Source organism: Chenopodium album, chromosome 10, assembly GCF_948465745.1.
Source record: "Chenopodium album chromosome 10, dcCheAlbu1.1, whole genome shotgun sequence".
Taxonomy (NCBI): Eukaryota; Viridiplantae; Streptophyta; class Magnoliopsida; order Caryophyllales; family Amaranthaceae; genus Chenopodium; species Chenopodium album.
The window spans coordinates 27,756,121-27,772,503 of NC_137843.1; the positions used below are offsets into that span (position 1 = coordinate 27,756,121).

Consider the following 16,383-nt stretch of genomic DNA (forward strand, 5'->3'; position numbering starts at 1 on the left):
GAAAATAAAAACAACATTGTTGTTTTTCCACACCCTTAACATTCTTCATGATTAAAGTTGTTTTTCTTTTTTGTGCAAAATCATGTACTTTATCTACAAATTTTTTTGTACTCATTCACTTTTTCTATCGGATTAACTTAGAAACAAGAATGTATGATAATAATTTGGTTGGAGTTTTAAAACAAAGGGAAATTAAAAGAGAGATAAAAGTGAATATTTGAAAAAATACATTAAATTAAACACCACGTTACACATTCATATACGGGGTATATTAGTAAAAATAAATGATTAGAGTGGGTACATGCATGAATAATAATAAATAAAAAGTCAAATTGATACAATTAGTAGTCCTCTAATAAATGAAGAATGATGAATATGCATTTTCAAGGGTATTAATTTCCAATTGACTAACCAAATAATCATATACACTAATTTATTGTATATAATCCATACAAAAACTAAAAACCCTTCAACTTCACTTGAAATTAAACCTTTTTTTCTACTTCAAACAATTAAACTTATAAAAGCTTATAAATCACATTGACATCCCACTTCTCATTCTTCATCACTTCCTAAATCAATCAATAGTTTCTCTGCCATTTAAGCTTCTATGACGAAACAAAGCTGTGGAATAGAAGTTGATCGAATCAGTAACTTGCCAGTAGATTTAACACATAAGATCTTACAATGTTTACCACTGCAAGAAGCCGCTAAGACGAGCGTGCCGTCGCAACATTGGAGGTTTAAATGGGCTTCCATTCCACATCTTACACTTGGTGAGTTGGTGTGCCATTCTTTTATAGTATTCAAAAGGGAAGAAATGATCCTGCAGTCATTATTTCATCAACTTACTCAGTTGCTGTCAACAATATACTTCTTAGTCACATTGGACCGATATCTAAGTTTGTGCTTTATGTTCCCTCTTGGTTCCCATGAGAAACATATAAGTGGAAACGGTATGTTTGTGCTAATGATGTCAAATAGTTCACTCTGGAGTTTAAATCCAACCTCGAAAAGAATTTTCCTACATGTTTGTTTTCTTGTTCGAGCTTGACACATTTGACTCCAATTCGACGCAAACTTGTCTCTCTTTCTGTATCTGTTATAGGCTATCCATGCCTTGTTTATCTTAAGTTTGAAACTTACTGTAATATAGACACGATTACGCGAAAGTGCTAGAGACTCTTATTTCAAGATGCCTAAAACTAGAGAGCCTACATCTAATGGTTTTTGAGGCAAAAAATTTGACAATTTATGCTCCTAAACTTAACACTACCTCCGTTTAATGTTATGTGCAACTTTGGAATATTCTCTATATCTCCCAAATAATATCCCAAAGTTGCACATAACATTTAACGGAGGTAGTAGTTTGTTTGTGACTGGCTACCTTTGTAGCCTACACTTGGAAGGTACTACGATTATAAAAACACTAGCCCTGGATGTTTACTTAACTTATGGCTGGAATAAGATCTTCAGTTGCTTTTCTAATGTAGAGAATCTCATTCTAAAGGACTCATTTTGGCGGGTAATTAAGTAAACTGAATTTGAAGATTCTGCTACGAATTAGCTTGGTTACAACATTATTAATGGCAGAAATTAAGATGAAGAAGATGATTATAGCCTTAAGATGAGAATTACACTAAATTGGATGATAATTCCACTTTCGAGAGGTGGATTATCTCCTAATATGAGCTTTCGAGAGGCTCACTCTCTCCTAATAACATAACCTCAAAAATATTCAACATGATGATTATTCCTCCTGATGAGGCCTATTTATAGAAAAACTCTCATAACAAACTCTAACTCATTCCCCAAGCTACTACTAATAGGCTATGACTAACATACCCTTCCCCTAATATTGATTCCTTGCATTACCCGCCGCCCAAACTTTCACCTTGTCCTCAAGGTGGATAGTAGTCGGCACCCAATTCTTGACAGTGGCAGCAATGATGATGATCTTAGTCACACTTTCTTAGCTTGCTGTAAGGCTCCTCAACCATGAGGTTGTGTTCATCCTTCAATGGCTGAACTGTATGTGAAAAAACAGTTATGGGATTTGCCATGGAACGATGTTATATGTAGGATGGGAGAGTAGAAGGCATAATAGATTGGTTTGGGGGCTAAAGGATGGACAAAAATCCTGGGTTGGGTGGAGTGTTTAGTGTTGGAGTTAGAATTTTTTGGGCTAAACAATTGGGTGTGAAGGTTGGGGCTAATAAATGGATCATGAAAAAATGTGTTAGGTTGGGTTGTAAAAAGAGGGGTAGGATTATGAAGGCTGACATTTAGGGGCTGTGAAATGGGTTCATTAAGCCCCACTGTTTGACTTTTATTTTTAAAAGAATAATAGGGCTTAAATAATATGGGCCTTGCTTCTCCACCAATTCTAATTGGATCCTGTTGGCAATTCCCCTTTTTGAGCTGCACGTGACCTAGCAGTGCTTTACCCATGTCATCCTTTTGGTCTTTTACCAAATTCCCCTTACTAGCATCACCCTCTAGAGTTGTCTTCTTCCCCAAGTCAGAGCTTCTACAATACTCTATATCTTCTGGAAATTTCTGCAGCAAATCCCACGGTTTCAAGCCTCCCAAGAAATCACAACCACCAGCATGCATACCCGGGCCACCATCGGATCTGCTCCCTCCGGCACCACCATGCTCGAACATACCTCCTGGCGATTTTCTTGCAAGATTATTACATCCAGCACTCGTTTTTTCGAACCAAATATCCCACCACCACCACTATTATCGGCACAATCTCCTAGACCACCACCCGAACCATAGCATCCGGCGCCCCCTCTCTCAAATATTCCACCATACAAACCACCAACAAAACCACCTACCTTACTCCTCAACCCACTGCTCTCAAAATCACCGCTAACACCACTCGCAAAAAGCAGACCACCAGTTTCGCCGGTGCGATCACCTTGGCCTCCGCTGGTAAATCCACCTGAAAATCACCATGGCTTCCACCAGCACCTCCACGAGATCCTCTACCAAATTTCCCCACCATCTCGCCACTAGAGAAGCTGCTAATGATGGAGCAAAAGTTTTGCGCCTGGAAATTTCCTCACCTATGGACATGGTGGCTGGCTGCAACTCCTCGCCAGCGTGGATGTCCTCTGGCACTTCCTCCTCCTCCATTAAATCTTCCTGGTTTTCTTCTTCCTCAAACTCGTCTTCCATTTCCTTCAACTCCAATTTCATGGAAGAGAAAATCGGAGAAAAAACATCATCAATATATTTCTCCAGATTTCTTTGAAGGTTATCAACAATTCTCTCCGTGGATTTCTCCATCCTTTTGGAGGATTACTCAAGTGATTGTGACCAAATCAGAGCTCCGGCAACCTCCATTCTCCTTTTTTTTTCTTTTTGAAAACAAAATTTCAGTAGCTTAATCCACCAGGAAAAAAATGCTCTGATACCAATTTACTAGGAATTAGCTTGGTTACAGCACTATTAATGGCATAAATTAAGATGAAGAAGATGATTATAGCCTTAAGATGAGAATTACACTAAATTGGATGATAAGTCCACTTTCAAGAGGTGGATTCTCCCCTAATATGAGCTTTCGAGAGGCTCACTTTCTCCCAATAACTTAACCTCAACAATATTCAACATGATGATTATTCCTCCTAATGAGGCCTATTTATAGAAAAACTCTCATAACAAACTCTAACTTATTCCCCAAGCTACTATTAATAGGCTATGACTAACATACCCTTCCCCTAATATTGATTCCTTGCAGCTTCATGATTTAGCAGGCTAGCAGCTAAGCATTTCTTCACTTTTTTTCTTCACTCATTACTACTGGATTTGCAGACATTAATTGAACACTAGTCTACTGAAATAATTCTGAAAGAGTTGGGACAATTCGTACTTTGAATTTGGTAGATACGGAACTATATAATGATTTACAACATTTCTTTTGTTCTGCACTTGTTTGCAAGCTCCCCGCGGTTGGAGAGACTATACATTAAAGTAAGTTCAAGGAATTTTTTATTCATATGATCTGTTCACTCTGTTATCAATTTCATTGTTACGTTTGATTAATTTATTCTTCGACGACTTATCTGATTTGCCTCTGTATCATCTTTAGGCTAAAGAAAATGCTCGGGAGAAGATTGATCATGCATGGGAGGAGTATATAGGGATAATAGGGTAGAGAATATAATGCGGCATTCCTTATTTTCGAAAGGAAAATGCTTTTTTTTTTTTACCCCTCTTCACAAACCAAGCAATGAAAAATGAGAAACAAATTGTACCAGTGTCTAATGTTCTGCTTTGTGGAAACCAAGAAGGGATATAAAGAACAAATCTGTCAATAGGGCCAGTGTAACGAAGTAGTTCTAACGTACACTCTTACATTTTAGTAGCAAGTTGCTGATAATATCATTGCTCTCATAACGAAACTGCTCTCTGATTCCTGCAACTATGTCATCAGCTTACCAGGAAATGGAAATTGCTAGTAAACCGAGCTTATACTGCTTCTCGTTCTTACAAAAATCATATTTATCCAAATACCCATCCACAACTCATTCCAAACACTGATAAAGTACAAAGAACGATGAAATAATTCAGTAAAAGTAAAGCTTGTAACCAAATAAAAAAGAAAGTACTTACATTGTTATATAGTACATTGAGCATTTGTTCCCAAAAAAAAAAAAAAAAAAAAAAAAAAATAAAATAAAATACATTGACCATGATCCCTGGTATCATCTATGCAAGTATCTCTTATTCTATCCAACATTAATTGAGAAGAGACACTCACTACAACGAAGTAATTAGCACTTTCCTTTCATCTACTCTGTTGAAGGTTGGACAAGACAATAGTGGATACATAATTTCTAATAAACATGACATACAAAATTTACTGAATGCTTTCAGATACTTCTGTCGAAACTGTATATGTAAGTTACTCCATGTGTCGTCTGAAGATTGAAGAGCATACAAGAAACGACTAAGATATTCGACAATCATCAGAGGCCAAGTTTGGTGAGCAACTCACACCATCTTGGAGTTTCTTCATCAAATATATAGGTGAGAGGTGAGACGAGGACTCCACTGCCACCAATCTGCATCAGACAATTGTTGAGTATTAAACAATAGTAGTGAGGATATCAATTGAAGAAAGATAACAATGGCAGCCTCAGGAAATTTGGCATTTAAGTTCAAAATGAACTAAAATTTACAGTTATAAGTGATTGTTTGATTTGATTCAAATTCAATAAAATCCAAAAGCAATCAAAGGATTTTGCAGTATAATTGCACCCTGATGCTATTCCAACTCATTGAGCAATTTAATCCTATAAAAAAATGGAGAAGTGTGGGCTGTATGAAATTGTAATACAGACAAGGTGTTCAAACAAATGTTATCAGTGAATTTCTAATCAATTATTAAAGAAAACAGTTATCTTGGACAGCATGTGAGATGCATATATCCCTAATTTAGGATTTTTTTTTTTTAAAAAAAAAAAAGTATAGAGGAACAGAGTCTAGTACCACAGCTCACAGATTTTTAATAACTAAATAGACTGGAGCTAGATTACTAAGAATAGCATCTTTCAGAAAAAAAAAAGGATTACTACGAATAGCATAATTTAAGAAGTGCATAAAACAGTAATATATTACCTCCGTTATTTATAAGTTGACACGTTTTGATTTTAAAACTATTCATACACCTCCTTTTGACCATATTTTGTGATTTAAAAAGAAAAATATAGGCAAGTGAGATCTTGTTAGATTCGTCACAATGTATATTTTCAAAATATCAACTTTTTATAATTTTTGCTTATCGATAATTAAAGATATTAATGATTGAATTTGTGCATTGGCAAACATGACTAAAGATACGCGTCAACTAAAAAGAAACGGAGGAAGTATTAAGTAACTCGATCCACTCTAAGTAAGCCTCAAAATATAATATGGAGTAATAAACTTCCATCAACATTCCTAATCCAAATATCTGAAAGATAGAAGAAACATGAGGGCAAAGTTATCCAAAATGTCCGTCAAATATCAACAAGCACAGTGTTGACACAAAAATTTCAAATCCAACCATGAATCGAGCCAAGGCAGAGTTTGATAAGATCGTGTCTCAAATAGCTATTCCGGCTCATAAATTTACATAGTTGATTTAGAATCGAAAGTGGTCCCCCAATAATCCGTGTTGCAAAGGTGATTAAGATGATGTGCGAATTAAAGGATCAGAGAAATCTGCTAAAGATCTTGAAGTTATTCTTTTAAAGCCTTATTGTAATGAGATTCCTAATTCTAGGCCTTCTAATTATTTCCTACTTGTTAATTGTTTGAATTTAGAAAATTTTGAAAGGAAAGGTGTATCTAGTTGAATCTAGAAAAGTTGTTCAATTCACTAATTTTAGTTGATCGACAGTACAGTTTGGTGTTTGCAGCCCCATAAATACAGATTTAACGCTCATCAAAAAGATATCTCGGTTGGGTTTGAATGTTTCCAATAAGCCTTAAATGAGTTAAATTTAAAAGAGTTACTCAATTGGGTCCAGTATTCAAGTCCTTGTAAGTGTGTAGAAATGATAACAATTCTATCGTTAGAGTTCTCCATTACAATAGTAGATTCGTTCTCTTCCTCCTACATATCATTGTGTCTTATTCACATTCATAGTCATTTTTATTAATCTCACATATCACCAAGTAGGAGATATCAATATGGTTCTTGCCAGAATCATTTACACATATCACAACTATACATCCATTTGGGAAGAATCAGAGTTTGGCAAGCAATATGAATCATAGCATCAATATCAAAGGGTGAAAGAAAAATACTTACAGCTCTAAGTTGCTTAACAGATGTATAGAGGTCCTTTTTTGGTACACAGATACATATAGCATAATAATCTGCTGACACCTTCCCATCCTTTTTGCAAAAAACAGGACTAATAGTGGGCCCCTACATGAAAGTATAAACAGTACTGAGAAGGATGGTATTACAAGTTATTTCACTGGTGCTAAAATTTGATTGCCACATCTTTCAGGAAATAAATGATAAATGATTGGACTTCACAAAAAACCACTATATAAAATGGGTGATGGAGAATCAATAAAGATGGTCAAATTATTGTACGAAAATAATATTCTTAATTATATAAAATGGGTGATGGAGAACTATGTAATGAGTCTGATGACAATTTATAGAGAGACATATTCTCAGTTTCTCAGTTTATAGAAACTGGCCCATAGTCAAGATTCAAGAATAAATACATCACCTGCAGTCCAGATAAAGATGATTGGCTAAGTATTCTCTCAGCTACTTCCTGTGCACTACTGCCCCTCATGTTTGCAACAACCTGTTAAAAAGTATTAGCAATAAAAAGAAAAGAAAAAATAATTGTGAGACAGGAATAGAGGGATAGCATGCACACCGTAAATTGACCTTCTGCCCTTAGGTGTGCCTCAAACCTCTCTAATATCTCATGAGTTGTGTCAAGAACACCTTTACGATTAACCAAGGATTTCCTGCTTGCAACAAGCACAGCCTGAATTTTGTGTGTCAATGTAAGATCTTTGGAAGTAAGGAAATATATATAAAACAGTAATATCTTCACAAATACAAGACAGTACCTGGCTCTGCAACACAACCCCACCTTCAATTTCTTTCAAATTATTCTCTTTTAAGGTTGTCCCACTACTTACAAGGTCCAATATTGCGTCAGCTATCCCCATCTGATAGTCAAGTAGGATGTTATGCCTTGAGCAAATCACAAAAGTCAAGCAGCTTTAGGGAAAATTAAATATACATGAGTAATCTACAGCTCATACCTAGTATGCATTGTGTATTGCCTTTAGTAAATTCTTTTGGTACAATTTGTAAATTGCCACTTTACATGTTACATGTCAATATGACATAATTCTAATGTCTATAGAGGCTGGCTAAACAGCTTTACCCCTGAAACAGATTGCTAATTTCAAATTGAGTCTCGATCCAAAATGTAATAGCTGATATAGCTTTCATGTGTCTTTAAGATACATTTACAGTTCAAAAAGCTACTCGATTAGTTCTGTCATAATAGGCTAATAGAGCCTTAGTCCTACAGTTACAGGGAGACTGTTAAATGAGTTTGACATCAAGCATATCATAATTTCTTTTAAAGAGATGACAGATATCATGACAAGTAAATAACTGCCAAAGGCATGTGAGCATATTTTCTTATGATGTACAAAATGTTGATACTAGTATACTACTATGACCTAGAAAATGATGGGGATCCTGAAGATAGCTGGAATGCTCAAAATTTGTATAGAAAGGATAATAATATTAAAATAAAAGTGCTGGACACCCAGAAGCCATATGGCACCGCATTCTATAAATGCTGGATTATTACTTCAACAGAAGACCCAAAATCATGTATACATGTCAAAGCTACCATATGTTAATAGTATTAGATCTTTTCCAGCTCCAGAGAACACAAAGATGTAGAGCACATCACAACAGCAGTCATAATATTTGTACACATTACATAGTCCATCCATAGAAAATAAGGGTTTGAACTTGTCCATATTAACAAGCAAAGATCTATTGTTCCCACTTCCCAGATCCATTACTTCGGCCCATTTGGTTGTTGGTGATAAACGGTTACCATGGTAATGATTTTATAAGTAACTTTTGTAAAGAAGATTCCATGCCAATGCCCATTAGTAATTCTAGCCCCTCTTCAAATACCACATTTTCTGCACAAATTTCCATTCCCATCCATTATCAATTTAGAGGTGGTTTTATGTGGTAATGAAAATTTGTGCACAAAAACACATATTTGTAGGTAGAGTTTCATTGACATGGTAATGACCATAGGATTTACCTAGCAAAACTACATACAAATACATTACCATTCTCACAATTTATACCTGCTTACCAAACGTGCCATTAGAGTAAATATAAAATTACAAAGAAAGCAATTCACATATCAAATAACAATCTTACAGCAGGTGCTGCCTCAAGTGCTCCATCTGCAGTTGAAAAAGTAACATGCTCCAATCCATTTTCCTTGAAGAACTTTGGACCAAGCTGTATATTGAACATAACAAGGAAATTTTCAGTGACATAAATATCAAATTCACTCTAACTAAAACCAGATAGTTGGAACACAAATTATATGATAGTCCCAAGACACATCCTGAAGCCATCCCCCCCCCCCCCCCCCTCTCTCTCTCTCTTTTTTAATCCTTTGTCAACATTACAGGTGTATCTACTTATTCCAACAGGATCACAAAGAACCAATGAAATTTATAACCAACAACAACAATTTTCTTACATAAGTAAAACCAGTGGCGACTCGCAGAGGTTTGTCAGCTGTCCATTGAGGCATTTCTGCAAGCTCCTTCAAGGAATTTATGTTTTCAAATATGCCGTATTTAGGAATCTGGAAAACAAAGACAGTATCAAATTAAGATTATTTAATTCCTCATGTAATCATAATTAGAAAATTAAACCAATGAAACCTACAGCAATTGATAAGTGGCACTGCCCATAATCCAGAGCATTGTGAACAATAACAAGATCTTCACTGTCCTGCAGCATTGTTTTGAACAAAAGAATTATACTAGGTCATTCAAGAAACTATGGCGATAAAAGGTACAACAACAGAGAAGCACATAAGATGTACACATATTATATATATATATATATATATATATATATAAAGACCTTGTCTTGAACAGCAAACTAATACAAATAAGTCCTTCAAGAATGTACAACAACAAATGGTTTGTTGTTTTCGCAGTCCACTCCATGAATCTGAAATTAAATGCTGAACATCAGAAAGAAGTAGAGCTAGCCATTCTGTGACCAATAATTCACGGTCCACCTCCAGATTGGAAGATGTATATGTATGTGGCTTGGTGCATTAGTTGTTTAAAATTTAAATTTCTTTTGTTGGGGATTGCTCTTCATTTGCATCAGAAAACCTAAGTGCTCAATGATGCAAATTGCAAATGCAACAGTGACTGTAGTTTACTTCATACTATTGAGTAATTTTACTAATAACATCTAGCATCTACACATGGAAATTGTGGTTATTCTAAAGCAACCACCTTAGCACTTTCATGAGTTTACCTTTTGAAGTTCATAAATTGACATTAAGACTATCCACATTTAAATAATGGAATTTTTGTTAAGCTTGATTATATTTCATCTTTAAATCATACTTCGTACAATTTTGATGCACATATTTCCAGTAGAACTTCTGCACGACATGTGATAATTGGCATGGGATTTAGGGAACTTAGCCACGAGTCATACAACAGAGCTTATCACCAGAATAATATTAGTATGAACTTGATATGTTTTATAACTTACTCCACAGAATTCAAATGTAACAATTCATAAACAACTCTAGACTGACAAAAAATTTACATGCATGTCCAAAACGCAACGTAGAATCGAATCTGGTAGAAACAACAAATCTGATTCCGCAACCCCATAAACTTACCACACAGTGATCAAAGCTGCATTTTTGTGTTAATAATCAAGACTATAAAAAACAGGAGATTGGAACTTCATTATCTGTCTTCACTCTACAGAAAATAAATATGTTCCAATGATTTAACTCTCACTATTTAGTGGTTCTTATAATTGAACATTCCATTTCAAAGTAGTGAAAATCACCTGTCCATACTCACTAAGAGTATCAAATCCCACTATTCCAAGATCCAGATCTCCAGATAGCAACTTCCTCACAATGTCTTTAGGCCGCTGAAACCACACTTCCAAATCTGAAATCTAAAATGGCAGATATATCATGATTAGCATAGTAAACTTGGTTCCATTATATTTCAGACGAATAACAAAAAAATAAAGTAAGAGAAGATAAAATTATGAAAAGAATTATCCATAACAAAAGAAAACCAAAGTTAATGACTTTCAGATTCCCCCCTTTTTTCTACGAGCTTGTTGAAAGAGGGGTGTGACTGTGTGAGTAGAGGTGTCAAAACCGAACCGATCCGATTTTACCTGAGAAAATTCAAGACCCAAATCCAATCTGTAACCGACCTGAACTTAATCCGAATTTAACCCGATCTGAACTTAACCCGGCACTGATTTGACCCGACTTGAACTCAACCCGAACCCGATATGACCCGATTTGAACTTAAACCGAACTGATTTGACCCGACTTGAACTCAACCCGATCTGAAAATGACCCGACAAATAACCAATTTAACCCGAACTGTTTTAACCCAAATTGATATTAACCCGACCCAATTTTAAACCGATCCGATTTTAACCGGGCCATAATTTTAAACCTAACTTATTATTGACCCTTTTTTTCAAGTTCTTATACTACTATATATTTACAAATTTACTAATTATTAAAAAGTTAGAAAGTTTAAAACTCTAACAAATATCTTATACAAATTGAATTAGTAAAAAAGCAAACTAATAGTACTCATAGCCTCATGAGATTAAACAATTGAAGAGTAGTACCTTAAAAAGAGGACATTCTTTTTTGCATGTCACCATATGTGACTATCATCAATCAATCTATCAGTCTATCACTAGTTCATTACTATTTGTCACACTTATGTACGTAGGTATGATAACTCATCGATAATTATTCAATTTGAATTTGGCTCCAAGATAAATATTACACAAGAGTTGATTGAATGAGAAAACTAATTCTTTGCATTTCGTAATTAACAACGCAATATGAGAAATGACACATGAATGACTTGATATCGACCCAATAATAAGGTAAAAATTCAATAATTACTCTAAAAATGACCTTATTTGGATATTGAATTTGGTCAACTCGACCAAAATCTAGACAAACACGGAAAGGATTTGAATCAGAATTGACCAAATACAGAATTAACCTTATCTTAATCAAACCGAAATCAACCCGACCCAAATTCATCTGACTCGAAATTTGGTAAAGTTTTGAACTGTATAATATTTCAAGATCCTAAAGTTTTATAAAGTTCAATTAAAGGGTGCATCATATTAAAATGATACACATAAATACTTGATTGGTAATCTTAGCAACTACTCAAAATTGGCTTTTTCGAGCTAACCAAAACGACCATTATAATGACAATTGGCAACGCTCAAAGTCAAAAGAGGGAGCTATGCACAAAAAAACTACACATATAAAGTCTTCTTAATAGCATACCTCTGTCCACATATGTAATTAACATTATGTCATAAAAACTCAATTTATTGATTAAACATTAAGCTTTGAGCATAGAGATATAATTTTCTTGATTATACTGTGAATTTAAGTTTAATGACAGTAATTACATTCCTTACGCCAAAAACTTATAGAATTTCATCCTTTGGTCGACCCATTATGAGTGAATGCCTTGAAAAGGGTTAAACTTGTAAATTTGATTTCAGTAAAAGTTTGATTTCTGATTTTGTCTTTCGAAACAAATCTAAAATAGTTTTGGCATTTCGGGATAAAGTTAAGTACATACCTCTCTATACTCCATCTTGATAGGATACGCTTATACACGGACATACTTCCTCCGTTCACTTTTAATAGCAACACTTGACAATTTACACTATTCAAATCCTTACAATTGATCTATTTTATTGATTTATATGTAAGGCAAATATAGTCATGCGGAATTTTGTTAGATTCTTTTCAATTTATATTTTCACAATATCTAATTTTTATATTTTTTACTCGTCACAATTAAAGATATGGAAGATTAAAATTAGGCATTGGTAAGCGTGAAAGTCAAAGTGTTGCAACTAAAAGGGAACAAAAGAAATAGTTGTTTATTCTAAATTTGGTGAAAATATTCAAGCTTTAGTGACTCTTGTGAGACAGAATCTTAGGCCTGAATAAGTGCTCAAAAGGTACATCTTTGGAGTTGACCACCTCGATTAAAAAAGAGTTGGCCTTATGTGACTTTCAAGATGAAATCAAGACTCAAAAGTTAATTTGGAGAAGTAAAGGCTAATCCACAATTCCACATATGGTTGTGGCGTTCAATATTTTCATCTTAATCATATTGCATCAAAGGAGGATGTGAAAATTAGAACCATTAATATGATGTACCCATAATTAAGACCACCACAATGTTCAAAGAAAACAATTGCACCAGCATGAATTCTAGATGAACAAAGTTTTGAACTTAACATAGACAGTTTTGAACTTAACATAGACAGTTTTGATCATGGTCACAGCTATGGTGCATATTGCCTACGCTTTTAGCTTCATTGCCCTATAGGTGGTTTTAGTCCATTCTTACGAGGTCTCTGAATTTCTCCTCAAATACAGTCTTCAACATTTATCTTTCCTTTTCAAGGTCATAAGCATTAGATCATGTATTCTGAATTTAATGCTTATGTTATAGCTTCATTACATATAGTAAAGTAGTTGTAAACCCTCACTGGCTTTATTCTATGCTCAATATGGATTCTCATTATGGACTTCACAACACTCTTTTCTCTAAAACTCCTTTGTGGATTTGTTTTAATGGCCTGCTAGTGTTACTAATCATTAACTCAATGATTTATTTAGTACAGGTTTAGCTACTGCACGTGGAGACAAAAACTAAGAAAAGGCTTCATCTACGGTCATCATCCATCAAAATTGCAGTTTCGAAATACTTAAATTGTTGTTGCATTCTTACTGTTTTTCAAAAGGGGAAATTGACTGATACCACCCTTAACACTTAAATGTTCTATTGACTATTGATTTGACTTTTAGGTAAGCTTCAGGCTAAAACACCGTGTCTTTATCTTACTCATAACTGGCGGTGAGCCCCACTTTCATTACTTTAAACTCAACAGACCTTTCATCAAGGACTTCAATATATTAGCCTTCATTTAATGTTCAAATAGCGCACTTGAAATACACATGCACACAATATTGTCCTTTCATCTGCACATCACAGGCCTCATTGTAGTTCTAATTTCTTAACACAACAAATAGTGATGAAACAAATAATCTTGTGCAACACAAACACAAGATCTACAACTATGAATTACTCGGGAAATAAATCAAGTTTGTTCTACACTCTATCTACCCAGCCTACGGATTTATAAACTTGTAGGAAAAATTGTTCAGATTTCATATAAAGTATCTTAGAAAACCAACATATGCCTATTTTAAGCAATTAACAGGTGTTATTTACTTAACCAGGAAAGTTATTTCTTCTTCCATATCGTAATTCAAGACTAAAAATCAGTCCCAAGAATTTGCTTTCTCAATCAATAAGGTTTCAGGTGTATGCATTAACATCCTTAAAACTCCAATAGATATTCAGATCTTCCAGTTATCTACTAATTCTACCACACTTATCATCCATTGAAAGCAATATATCAGCAGGGCCACTTAAAAATTAAGTAAAATGTTTAATTTTTCCTTGTATTCTTATATAGAACAAGGCATTTCTGATATTGACAAGCAAAGGTACATATAATTGTTAGTAAATCGGAAAGTTATAGATGCCCATAATGTTTGAATCACCTTAAGAAAAAACCAAGGAAATCAAACTTATCATCATTTACTTAAGCAGTCATGTGATCAAAAGAGCATAATGGCATAGCATATTGTCACCCTTATTGACCTGGAAGCAAGGATGATCATTTCAAAGCCAAAAACAAGTCCAACACCCAACATGTTACCAACATTAGAAACCCAAAACCCTAACAAAATGATTTCCACCGTTCTTGAATATGAAGTGATTACAACAATTGGAGTTGTACACTTGTTAGTAGGCAATCCACAACATTGACCATTAATATCTCTATTAATCTATTTACAAAAAATTATAAAAAGTTGATACTATGAAAATATACATTGAGACGAATCCAACAATGTTTTACATAATTATGTTTGTCCTTATATCTTGAAGAAAATATGATCAAATTTAGTTTATGAGCAGAGGTAGATTTTAACTCGATTAGAAAAACAAAAACAAACCAAAAAAAAAAGGGTATTCCAACACCTAATATCTCAAAAATCAAAACCGAAAGTTCAAACCCTAAACACAATGCACCTAGTATCTCAAACTCAAATCAATCAGTAGCTACAATCTAACATTCAATGTCATTTCCTCGAAAAATCGAAACAACAGTAGTTGATATATCTTGAACTGAAGCTCAAAATTTGTCCAACATAACATGAATTAATGTAATCTAATAAGCCACACTGTAATCAGTAATTAGTATATCTTGAACTGAAGCCCAAAATTTTGTCCAGCATAACATAAACTAGTGTAATCAAATAAGTCAAAGTAATTAGTATATCTTGAACTGAACCAAATTTGTCCAGCATAACATGAACCAATGTAATCAAATAAAACACAGTAAATAGTATATCTTGAACCGAAGCTCAAACATTTGTGCAACATAACCTGAACTAATGTAATCAAATAAGTAATTACCTCGAACCGAGGCACGCCTTTAGTAATGGCAAACAGATGAAATGAAAAAAGAAAAAAAAAAAAAAGGGGAAATTATAAGAAACATACAAACCTGAGGAATTTGAGCAACATATTGCCGTGGATTCACCTGCCTCACAGACAACTGACAATCCTGAATTTCAACAATCAACCAAATAAACAACCAAAAACACAAAAAAAATCACAACAAATTTCACAAAAATCACAGAAAAATTAACACAAACCTTAAGAAGTTCAAGAGTATCAGAAGCCATACGACCTTTACTAGGAAGACCAAGCCGAATTTCGGCACGCGCAGTAGGCCGTAAATCAGCGTTTCCATTAACGACATTCAGCGGCGAAGGAGATGTTTGACAGCAAGCGTTGACAAAGAATTTCACACAAAAGCGAGAAGAGGAAGAAGGAGGCAAGGAAATTGATGGCGGAGAATGAGGAAATGCGGAGAGAGACGGACATTGTTGAAGGAATGATTGTTGAAGCATCGTTGCATTTGTCGTTGCGGCCGCCATTGTTGAAGTGCAGGTGTTGCTGCTGAGACTGTCGCTAAAACAGGGAGATTGAAAAGGGTGGGTGAGAGATGTGAAGAAGAGAGGATGGAGATGTGAGATTTTGGTGTGTACGACTGTGTGTGGTGTGGCTTATTATGTTTACCAAGGGACATTTACTATGGAATATGCTTTTGTCTTTCTATAAATACTTTAATAATTAATCAATTAATAAATTAATTAAATTTGGCAACGTTGGTAAGTCTTTGGATTTCAATTAAATAAATATTTTAAAGGAAAGTTAGTAATAAACATAATGATAATTGTAAGGTTATTTTAAGGGGAAAGGAGGTGTAGGGAATATTTCAAGCATTCCACATTTGAGCCCACTGTGAGCATACACTTAAATATGGTGGCGTCTAAAGGGAAGGAAGGTAGAGAAAAAGAGTCACCAACAAGTTTTAGGAACTTGTAAACCGTTCACAGGATGAAGGTTACACCCCTTCACGAT

The 16,383-nt window shown here is 34.5% G+C and overlaps 1 protein-coding gene across 1 annotated transcript; it reads right to left on the reverse strand.

The window, feature by feature from the left end:
- Positions 1–4,551: 4,551 nt before the first annotated feature.
- On the reverse strand, positions 4,552–16,030 carry LOC145563856 (ATP phosphoribosyltransferase 1, chloroplastic-like). Its single transcript, XM_081624266.1, has 11 exons — positions 15,612–16,030; positions 15,461–15,520; positions 10,640–10,753; positions 9,479–9,544; positions 9,288–9,395; positions 8,957–9,040; positions 7,600–7,701; positions 7,401–7,514; positions 7,245–7,325; positions 6,809–6,928; positions 4,552–5,075 (listed from the first exon to the last, which is right to left on the reverse strand). The coding sequence occupies exons 1-11, from the start codon at positions 15,894–15,896 to the stop codon at positions 4,980–4,982; spliced, it is 1,230 nt and encodes a 409-aa protein (XP_081480392.1). The 5' UTR covers positions 15,897–16,030; the 3' UTR covers positions 4,552–4,979.
- Positions 16,031–16,383: the final 353 nt, after the last annotated feature.

What these genes read in the sequence shown, in the direction of transcription:
- LOC145563856 (XM_081624266.1), bottom strand. Translation starts at nt 15,896, where the DNA reads ATGGCGGCCGCAACGACAAATGCAACGATGCTTCAACAATCATTCCTT. An exon ending in CATCTTTATCTGGACTGCAG is followed by an intron (nt 6,929 to 7,244) that starts GTGATGTATTTA and finishes ACTTTCATGTAG; the next exon opens with GGGCCCACTATTAGTCCTGT. An exon ending in CTGTTAAGCAACTTAGAGCT is followed by an intron (nt 5,076 to 6,808) that starts GTAAGTATTTTT and finishes TGTCTGATGCAG; the next exon opens with ATTGGTGGCAGTGGAGTCCT.